Source organism: Chlamydotis macqueenii, chromosome 8 (assembly GCF_036417535.1).
Source record: "Chlamydotis macqueenii isolate bChlMac1 chromosome 8, bChlMac1.mat, whole genome shotgun sequence".
NCBI lineage: Eukaryota > Metazoa > Chordata > Aves > Otidiformes > Otididae > Chlamydotis > Chlamydotis macqueenii.
In genome coordinates this window covers 27901230-27912533 of record NC_141563.1, presented here as the reverse complement: position 1 = coordinate 27912533, position 11304 = coordinate 27901230, and the positions used below count along the sequence as shown (strand labels likewise).

The 11304-nt window shown below is 43.4% G+C and overlaps 1 protein-coding gene across 1 annotated transcript in view; it reads left to right on the top strand.

Moving 5' to 3' along the window:
* Positions 1-1168: 1168 nt before the first annotated feature.
* Positions 1169-11304, top strand: part of TESK2 (testis associated actin remodelling kinase 2) — an 82581-nt gene continuing 72445 nt past the window's right edge. The window contains exons 1-2 of the mRNA XM_086753511.1: positions 1169-1345; positions 9339-9642. Of these exons, the coding sequence (XP_086609637.1) occupies positions 9421-9642 (222 nt within the window). The 5' untranslated portion in view covers positions 1169-1345; positions 9339-9420. The remainder of the gene's footprint in view (positions 1346-9338; positions 9643-11304) is intronic.

The window sequence follows — 11304 nt, the reverse complement described above, 5'->3', positions numbered from 1 at the left end:
GCTATAGTTTGAAAAAATAACAGTTTGTATGCAAAAATCACAGACTTATTACAGCTTGGCAGCTAAAACCTCAGGATATTTGAGATGCATCACGCAGGCTGCAGGCGGGGACTGAGCGGTCTGTACAGCGCGCTCCTCGGCTGTGACTGACACCACCGCTGGGGGGCGGGCAGCTGGAAAAAATATAAAAAAAAAAAACAACCCAGAGTTTGAGTAAAATACTGAAATTGCGAGACCCGGAGGGAGGAAGAGACCAGAACAAGGGGTGAATCCTGTGGGAAACGCAGTAGGGGGACAGGTAACGGCAGGGATGCCGCCGCGGAGCCCCGTTTGGTCACTTTAAAGGCGGGGGTTGCCCCAAGCGGGGCGAGGGCCGCTGCCGGAACCGGTCAGGTTTGAGGGCCAAGAGCCGGCGGAACCTGCCGCGCGAAGGCCCGAGGAGCGCGGTGAGGCCCCGCGGGCCGCCAGGCAGCCGCTCCCGAACACGGGGGTCACGGCGCTCCCCGGACCGACAGCCGGTTACCGGCCACCGCGGCTCCTCAGCGGCCCGGCCCACCTTCGCCATAGCACCTGCGCGCGGCCTGCCGGGACCGGGACCGGGGCCGGGACCGGGACCGGGACCGGGGCCCGGACCCGCCCGCTGCCCTGGGTGCCCGTTGGCGCGCCCGTCCCGCTGACAGCTTCACACCCACCGCGGCCTATAATCATACAGGGATTGGCTTCTCCACCCGTCCGTCACTACGCGCACCACGCTTCTACTGGCTAACTCCCTTATTTATAACCCGCCCTCAAAGGCTGACCAGTGAAAGCCAGGCGCCCCTAGCAACGCCCCTCTCTCTTTTCTGCCACTGGCTCCCGCTCTTGTCTCGGGAGTTGTTGTCTCTCATACGGTTGGTCAAAGCGCCTGCCTCTCAAGTGGCTCACGACCAATTAGAAAGTCCACTCACGTGGACTACCTGCGAGTCCCTCCACCTGGCTTCCCTTTCTCCATTGGCCGAGTGTCGCCGTCCATCCAGTCCTACCTGGCGCCGATTGGCTGCTAGGGAGGGGCGGTTCCTGGTAGGTGCCGCCCCGGCTCTGTGGGCGGCTCGTCACGGGGGGTGGGGGGCGGACGCGGGAGGAGGAGGCGGGGGCCGCGGCCGGGGGAGGAGGAGGAGCCGCCGCGGCGCTCACGGCCCCGGGTCCCGCAGCTGGGCTCCCTCCTCACATGGGGCCCCCTCGCTTGCCGCAGCGGCGGGGCAGACCCTCGCCGGGTTGCTGAGGGGCCGGGGGTTGGCCGCGGAGAGGGGGCATGCAGCCATGAGAGCCCGCGCCGCTCGCAGGCCCCGCTGCCGCCGCCGCTCAGGTAACGGCCGACGCGCTGCGGGGCGAAGCGGAGGCGGGGGGGGGTCCGCGTTTGTCCGGGGTTACCCGGCAAGGGGAAGGGTCCTGCGGGTGGGGGGCAGCCCCCGAGCGCGGTTGGGGGTGGAGAGGGGCCGCCGGGGGGGCGGCCGGCGGGGTCCCGCCGCGGCAGCGCGGTGAGCGATGCGTTTCGGTGAGCAGGTGCGGGGGGAGCGGGGGGGGCTGCGTTCGCTCCGGGGGGCGAGGTGCGAGGGGGGGCGGGTGCCGCGGGACCGGCGCGGCGGGGAGAGCCGTGCCCTGCGCCGGGGCGGGGGTCTGTGCCCAGCCGCGGGGGGATCGCCTGGGATACGGCCGCCTTGCCGAGAGGTGCGAAGGCCTGGCCCGGGCCTGGCTGTTTGCGGTGCCGCCCCGTGAGGGGACGCGAATCGCGCTTTAACGGCGGGCTCGACTGTTCGGGTGCCTGCGCGTAGACGTTTGCTTTGTGGCCCGCGGATGGAAGGTGCGGTGTAAGCGCAGATGATCGCTCTTCGTGCGGCGTGCCTGTGAGGGTGCGGGCTGCGTTCGCTTTGGGTACGGGGGACTTCACGCTTGGATATTCTGATAGCTGGTACCTTGGTAGTTGAAAGCTAAAATTTCCAGAGCACTAAACTGAATTTTGCTTAGGTTTGTACCTTTCTGTTTGTCCCCTTAGAAAGACTTACAGCTAATATCTAGGCTAATTTATCAGAAGCTTTTATACTTCGACCTGAATTATTTTAGCTTTTCAGTAGAGATCAGAGTTCTAGCATATTTTATTGTCTGCAAAACCATCAGACTTCAATTCTATGGACTTAATTAGGCAGTGGAATTTACAACCTAAGGTAAGATTTTTTTAATGAGAAACTCTGATATGCCCTGTGGACTAGCCATAAACCTTTCCATTTAGTCATCATCTTTGGAAATTATTGTTGCTTACCATATCCTGATAAGCCAATAAATGTGTCATTTTCTGACTTTTGTAGAAGTATAGCGTGCAGCTGTAGACATGGCTGTGTAATTCCGTTGTCCATTTTGGTTTGTCTTCATGTAAAACATGCATGCAAAACATGGTTCACTTGAACTGAAGGCATAGGGATGTGTTCCCTGTACCTGATGGCAAGTGTGTGCTCTCCTCTTTTTTTTTTTTTCTGGAACTTGTTTTGTGCTGTTTCATCAGGATGAATAGTCTGGCAGTGGGAGTGGAGCAGGAGAAAGGGACGGAGCAGTGCTTGCTCCAGTGTTTAGGATTTTTGTGACTGTGGAAGGAGAGAGTTGGTCCAAATGAGGTGTCCTGTTGGTATAGACCTCCTGTAACCTAGTTATACCCTCCAATTCTATACATTTCCTTTTGCCATTGTATTCTTTATGCAAATGATTTCACAAATTAATGAAAGAAGTGCAGGGTTAAAGGAGGGGACTGTTGCTTCTGTGTCTGCTGCAGAAAAGAATGAACTTGTGGTTCACTTGCATCATAGGTTCCCCTTCTGTATTCTTCCTGTTGCTGAGACCCGTGGATTTGCACAATGATAAAGCTTTGTATTGTATCCGTGCAGCATGGTATCTTGCAGCCTGGCACAAAAATAACTGCTCTTCTAGGCAAGATCAATAAATGGTCAATGTTTAATAATTTTTTAAAATCCCTTTTCCTGTTTATTAGTTCCCTAACGTGTTCGTTTGAAGTAGTGTGTTTATCAGCAAGTACATTTAATAATCGGCAACTGTATCACACCGGCTCCATCTGTTGTCTGTTGCCAAGTCCTCTGACTTGGCTAATAAGCTTCTTTTCATATGGTCCTGTCACATTTTCTTAGGTTGAACACATTTCTCTAGTGGCTAAGCCACTTTTTGATATGATTATCCCGTTGGTTGCACTGGAGAACTGTAACAGCTCCTGCACCCAGGAGTGAAATCAGTTGAGATAATGTTGCTTCTGAAGGCTGACTTCGTATACTCCAGGCCTGTGGCTCTCAAACTGTGAGTTACATGTTTCCCCTTGGTACCCAGGGTGCATCAGATCGATAGGTAAATACCAGCAGGCTCCAGTGTTCCCAATACCTTAACAACACACTTGGGAAGCCCTGTTCTCACTTCAAAAATTAATAAATAAATTAGTCAAGACTGTGTTACTTGTTACTGTCCTGTTTGTGCAGCCGGCACCTGAAGTAAATATGGTACTGAGTCTTCACTGTAACATGAAACCAGTAACACGGACTGGTGTTTCAGCTGTATTTTAAGGGTAGATTACAGAGTGTGTTTTTTTTGGCGGAGATGATACTTTTAGCTGGAAAATACAAATATTGACTGTCTTTTGTGATGATGTATAAATGTAAGATTGTGTCCCAGAGAGGTCAGTCAGGTATGAAATCCAGCCTGCTGACTTTATTTTCATCTCTTTCAAGTGTTCTTGTTCTCTTTTCTTGCCTTTGCTGTGCTGAGCTGTCTCACTGGCTGCATTGAAACAACAGAAGGTTGATTCCCATCTCTTGTGAATCCTCCCAGTGCTAATAGAGCTGTCAGCCCTCAGTGGTAAACCTGGGGGAGAGGCTGAGGGAGAAATCCATGGATTATTGAGATGTTACAATACCTGTTGGTATGGAGAGGCTTTGATTCTCTTTGTTTTTCTCCAGAGCTAAGCGAATATCAGCCTGCTGACACCTGGAGCGCATGAGCTGCTTCTCGGTGTCTTTACTGAGCTCTGTTTTGTTAGGCAAACATAATATATTAAAATTATCCATTTGAAGCAGCAGCTGTGTATTGTACATGGTCTGCTCAAGTGATTATTTAACTCTAACGATGCTCTGTAACTAGGCTAGAGTCTGTCTGCCCTGTGCATTGCCGTGACTGAAACCAAGCTAGGAGAGGAATGGATTTTTGCAAACCTCTGTAGAGGTTTAGTTTTGTGTTATAATTGGACCCTAGAAACTGTTGGCAATTATACTATGGGCATAAGGATCAAGTGGTTTTCTGTTTGTTTGTGGGGTTTTAATACCCCCCCCCCCCGTGGTATTTGCCTTCTAAATGTGTGCCAAAATTTATGTCTATACTTGATGCAAATATTTTTAAACCTACAAACTTGGCCCTGAATCCTGACCTCTGCAGTAAATTAATGGCTAGTCTCTTTTTCTGGTTTCAGACTTGGCTACAGTTGCAAAATAAATGAACTGTTTGTCTCAGCTTAGCCTCTTGTGGGGGTTTGTTTGCATTATAAAACCACGATGCAGTTTAGCAGACTTCCAGTTTCTGGAGTGGTATAGTAGGGCTAATGCAGATCTCTTCTGAAGAATGTCACCCGCAGTTGTGGGAAGCTTATGCTATGACAGGCCTGCCTAGAGCTAGGAATTATTGCCTATAGGGGAGACAAAATTAAAGCAAAATGTTACCTACATGAAAATAGAAAAAAAAAATTGGTATTTTCACATTCAAGTGTTGTGTCGTAATTAAGACCTGAAACTGGACCCTAAGAGTTAATCCTGTAAAAGTTGTTAAAAAGACTTCAGCTTCAGCATGAGCTGGGGCAAGCATAGTGCCAGCTCTGGTGCTTGTAGCCACCTTGTCTGTAAATACTTTATATTATATTTCTCCCAAACATAAGAAGTTAACTTATGGACAAACCAAGGAACTTTCCTCTGTTAGGAAAGTGGATGACAACAGCTAAGAACAAAATTGTGGAATGCTTGGTTCTCTTTACCTGTTTCGTTTGATTGCTTGTGTCTCCTAAACATTTTTCTTTCTTTCTTGCCCCCCCCAGCTAATGACCTCAAAGTCAATTCAGTCTTTGTAAGATTTTGTTCTTTACATTCCTTTGAAGCTTTTCTGAAGTTACTACAGTGAATTCTCCACCCCCTGCCCCCCAAGTTGTTATTTTGTCAAGTGACACTTGCCAGCGTAATCCCTTCGTGTTTTTGTAGTGCTGGGTTTTGAAGCTACATCAGGCTACGTGTTTAAACAGTTAACTCTTGGCAAATGACTTATGTCAAAGCTTTGGCATCTTGTTCTTCAGAAAATCTTTTCAAATTAATAACATGCACCCACCAGATTTATTGCTTTCCAGGCTGAATGCCTAGCGACAGTCTTCTGTGTCTAAAAATGGTTGTTGTCGTTAAGGCCATCTTCTAGGAAACTGAGTTTGACATTTGAGTGCAAATACGCACATATTATAAAGATACTGGGGACAGAAAAAGTCTTAGTAATGAATTGAAATTTTTTTTTTTTGGAAGGATCTTATTTTATACCCTGAGACATTAAAGAGATGCTTCTTAAGTTGAGAAGCCTTACCCATTTTTATGTCTATGAGGTATAAAATGTTAAGTACTGCCTAACATATGTCACCTGTTAGTTTTACATTGATGTGTGGGGTATAAGTTGGTGTGCTATTGTGGGGTTTCCATCTTTAAATATTTGCAGGCTTACGCATTGGTTTTTTAAAGTCAACTTCTAATTAACCAAACAAATGCTGATAGTATTTGCATTTATAGCAATTTCTAACATTAAAAAAATCAATGCATTAAATGCAGTGGAGAAACTGATAATATAATATTAACATGGATTTTTTTTTTCTTCAAGGTCGCTTTTTTTTTTTAAACCAAGAAGCTAAAATGTGGTAGGACGTGAAACATTCTGAAATTGTGCCTTTCAGTAATGTAATAAATGGATGAGTAGGGCAGATATGCATTTTGAGAGGTGTATATCTAAATTATTCATCTTGGCAGAGTGGGATTTTTTTTTTTTCGGTTGTACAAGAATGTCAGAAAAATTGAGCTGAAAGATGAGGATTTATTGGGAAATGTTTTTTTTTAGTGTCTTCAGTGTCTTTTTTTATCTGGCTGTTGAGCACAGCTTAAGAGTTGTTAAGCTGAACTTTAATAAGAAAAAAAAAAAACAACCAGCCAACAACCTTTTAGTTGGTTGCAGGATTTGCAGGACAGTCTTGGATTCTGTTCAGTGCACTTTAATTAACCATACAAGGTAGTAAATTAAAGCACCTCAGACTGACTTGACAGTCAATTAAATCTTGGTTGATTTCATTGAGAATGTGATCATTAGTGTAATTGGCCAAAATGACAGGAGGCCTACTTGGAATTGTGCCCACCTGAAATTTTCCTCTAATTCTGTGTATAAAATCCTGGGCAGAAAACGAGATAAATGGAGCTCTATCCTAATAATTTCCAAGGATTTTGTGTAGCTGTCTGGATAGAAGGCAAGCTCCAGCAGGCAAAAATGAAGGAATGGGTTACTGGGGAATCCAGATGGCAAAACCTTTTGGGGTTTATGTTGTGTGAAGTACTTTGAATCTCTTCTTTCATTGTGGGATTTGTATAGTTTTGCAAAGTTCACCATGTTATTTCAATCAAAAAGGATGTGTATGTGTGAGGGAGATTTTTTTTTTTTTTTATTATTAAAGAGATTGAGAGACTATGTTGAGAGTTGATCTTTTGTTAATGGTATCTGGATACTTAAGACAGAGTTCGGCATTTCCTCCTGTTCAAGATTGCTTAGCTAATTTGGTGCCTTCCTCTAGTTAAGGCAACAGCAGTCTTCTCTGTTTTGTTTTTGCATATATCTTACTTTGCCTGAGAACTTAGACATGCAGTCCTGATTTACAAGCTGCTTTATTTTGGTGGGCTGCCGTTGTTTCACTAGATTTAGCAGGGATGTCTACCAACTCCAGGGTCCGCTTCATATGACATTACTGTGATACTGAGTGCCAAACTCTGCACGTCTGGGGCAAACACTTGCTCCCTTCCTCGGAAAGCATCTGGTGCATGTGGGTACTACTTTGATACAAGTAAGTTCTGAAAACTTGTTTCTACAGTTAGAGCAGGTTTTCTGGTCAGTCTCCAAGGATACTTGCATCTCCTGTTCCAGAAAAGGAATTGTTAACACCGTGGTTTCCTGTCTGTCCTTCCACAGACGGTTCTTTCTTTATCTCCTTGAAAAGTAACCAGATGTTAGTTTGTCCTTTTCAGATCAAAAGGAATTATTTAAGCATGCCTTGGAAATTCCTGGGCATCTTCTTTATAGCTGAGGAGGTTCTCTGGGCTATTTTTCTCAGCTGGGGACTTATAACAGGCTTTATCTTCCCGTGGTGCTTTACCATTTCCAGACCCTCAAGGCTCACGGGGCAAGAATATGAGGTTAGAAATTGGATCCTGATCTTCTGTGTGGCAGGCAGCCACACCATAATGTTAGACTATATAGTGCTATTGTCTGGAAAGTGCAGTAACACTGCATGTGGGAGTCTGTGTATAAAATTCTGTAGGAATACCACAACATGGGATTTAACAGATTAAATTTTCTTAATAAGGCCCTGGTAAGACTCTTTTATGCCCACCTCCCCCCAGCTCCCATTTAGAGAGGTAAGTGTTAAGATGTTCGAAATAAACACACTTGAAAAATATGGAGGTGGGATGTGTTTGTGTTTGTTGTGTTGTGGGTTTTTTTGTTTTGCCTTTTTTTTAATTTTTTTTTTTTTTTTGAGAGAACAACCTCAGTTTAATTCCATGCAGTTCAACAGAGCTCACTTCTGAAGGCAGGGAAGGACTATGTGTTTTTCTGATGTATTGGCACAGAGCTTCTCTGAAAGATACCCTGCATGCAAAACACGGGTATAACAGCACTGCTGTATATTCAGAGGACAGCTGGTGTGCCTTTGTTTTTGAGATGCTCTTCACATTTACTGCATTGTTCAGGTTCTGTACATCTGGGTAAATAGAAGTATAATTGCCTGCTCCCTGCTTCATGATTATTTTGTCTACTATTTTTTTTTTATTTTATTGTTTCCTTCCTCTCCCTCCAGTTTTACACTCTCAAAAAAAAAAAGACATCTATCCTCTTTGACTGCTCACTTTATTCAGGTTTTGTAGGGGCTCACCAAATTGCTGTAAATGAACAGTTAAGTGTGGAAAAGGTTAATAAGCTCCAGAGTCTAAGGTTTAAAGAAAAAAAAAAAAAAGTAGGCCACCTGTCAGGTTTGCCAATCCAAGCTGAATTTGATGGACTCCGAAGTCATCCCGATTACTTCATCATCCTCTTAAAAACAACAAAAAAAATTCCCTTACTGTTATTTTCTGCTGTCTTTTCCCTCTTTTTTTTCCCCTCCCCTCTTTTTTCCTACTTGGCAAATGTACCCTATTTCCTGTGTTTTCAGTTCAACTGAAATGAATATAGCTTTAAAAAGTGTTTATGGGGAAAAATTGTTCTGGCAGTTTCTTATAAGAATACTTTGTTTTTGTAGCAGCATTGCTGATGTTTTTATAAATTTGGGGGATAGATCTGTAGTGGATATGAACTTGTATTCCTAGCAGTTAAGGAACTGGTCTTGGAACACTCATAGGTGGAAGCTTTAAAAACAAAGGTTTTGGTGCTCCAGCTACTGTTATTGACAGCTGATAATTTTCCTTTTGTCAAATGAAAGTTGATGTGTTTTTTGTAGTCAGGGATCCTTTGTTCAGTCCCCAACACGAAATGGTTTCTTGCAATAGCAGTAGCTTGGTCACCAACTGCTACTGAAGTAGAACAGAACGTTACATTTTGTGGGTTTCTTCCTGCTTAGTTGATTGCTTTAGCAACCAGAACTTAAGCAAAAAAGAAGGGGTTGGTGGGGGGGAGGGAATGAAAGTTGTTACCAGTTAAATTTTGTGTTCCAAACCTATTCAACTTGTAATAGCCAGAGCATAGGGTATTTCCATTAATCTAAAGAGAAAGTTCATTAGGTTGTCTGTCTTTACTGACGATGGTGTATAGTTGATTGTGGTGGTGGGTTTTTTTTTTTTTGTTATTGTAGGGTTTTTTTGTTGTGGTTTTTTTTGTTGTTGTTGTTTGGGTTTTTGTTTTTTGTTTTTTTTTTTTCTGCCCTTACTTGGATATCTTCTGCTTTTTTTCCTTATTCTTTCCAACCACTGTAAGCTGAGTTAGAGTTGTATGAAACTTATTAGATATGTTTACAATAATGGTAATCTCAACATTTTTTTGTATTTTAGAATCCAGCAAGACTAGAGAAGACAGCAAATTACCTAAGATGTGAGAACTCCTCCCTTCGCCAAACAAAACCTTCCTTTCAAAATGGACCGAAGTAAGCGGAATTCAATAGCAGGATTTCCACCACGCTTGGAGCGCGCTGAAGACTTTGATGGTGGTGCTGGAGGAGAAGGGACTGCATCCCAGATAGGAAGAGTTTGTACCTCTTCGTACAGAGCCCTCATAAGTGCCTTTTCCAGACTCACTCGTCTTGATGACTTCACATGTGAGAAAATTGGCTCTGGTTTCTTCTCTGAGGTGTTCAAGGTGTGTGTTTAGTTCTTTCTTCTCCGTGTTGTTTGCTTTGTGTTTGGTGCTGAGAATGTACGAGAGTATCAGCACAAGTACTTTTTGCTGAAGTCGGCTGTTTGTTCTTGTATTTACTTTACTCAGGATGAGTGATGAAGAACTTGCAGGTCTCAAATATTTCCTGTGTCACTCTTCCAGCTGTTTTTATCACTTGTAATTTATTTGGGAGACTTGCAGAGACTATTTGGGAGAAACAGTAAAAGCAAAAAAAATTTGTTTATATTTTGGTCTCTGCCATGTATTTTTTGCATTCAGGTAGTATGTTGAGCACCAATGGCTATTTGTTCTCTCATATATAAGTGTGAATGTCTTCAATTTAGCTAGTTTATTAGTTTTGTGGGATTGTACTTATTCCTTTGGTAGTCTTTACTTCCCAACACTAGACACATATGTGTTAGGAGATCTACACATGATTCCTGAATTTGAAACCACAAAAGTTATCACACTGAAGTTCCTGAAGTTAACACACTGAAGTTATCACACTGAAGCTGCTCTTCTCTGTTTCCTTTGATACTTGTTATGCCATGCATCTAACTCAAATAATCAGAGATTGATTTGAAGTAAATAGCATGAATGAGAAAATTTGATGTTGTCAGTGACTTGCTGCTATGAATTTGGGAGGTGGATAAGATCTTTACAGAGTAGTTTATGAAATCATACAGACAACCTCAGTTTTATAGTGCTGCTGATATTTCTGCTGTTCTGACTGTTCTGGTAAGGTTTATCTTAGATGAATAGGACATTGCGCTGACTTCCAGGCTTTCAGGCATTGCAAAAATAATTCGTTGCCTTGTCCTAGTTCCTGACTTTAAATGAAGTTGCCCTCCAAATTCTTTCAATTTCAGTGAAATGCCAGAAGACTTTATCTCACAATATATTATGTCCATTCCATGACACTTCATGTGGTCTTTTATTTAAGAAGTTAAACCAAGAAACCTCTTATTCAGCTTTTTTTTTTTTTTTTTTTTTGCTGTGAACAGCTATATGAATTAGAAAATAACAATAGTTTTTGTGTTGCTTTAATATTCAAAGGTATTCAGATCTCCATATATACCTCTCCTCTTGTGGACGGGCAAGTCACTTCACATAACTCTTTCTACTTAGCTAGATATATGAAATTTAATTTCCACTAATATAAGGGGTTTTTTTTATTCTTTCAAATGGGCAGAGACGAAGAATTTTACTTGGGGTATGTAGCAGACTTGGTACAGATCAACTCTTTATAAAAGCCAGCTTGTATACCAGTTGAAAACAAGGTTTTATTTGTTTGTTGTTTTTATTTTCCTGTTTGGAGGACTTTCTGTAATGCATTTTGTAGCAACTGTCGTTATAGCCAGACATTTCTTGATGTGGAATGAACTGATTTTTAAAGTTCTGTGTGTGACTGGAACTCATCTTCATAGCTTTTATGGCAGAGCTGCTGTGAAGTGTGTAAGGGTCATGTCTAAATAACTGAGGAATAACAGAACTTGGTTGGTTTGTGTGAATTTCAGAATTCATATTTTGGGGCAGTTTTGTCTTAGGTTTCTCACGGTGTTGCTGACTAGACATTGTGTCTTTTTCCTTTTCTGTAAATTCAGGATTTTGCCCTCTTTAATGTTCCAGTGCTTAGATTATGAA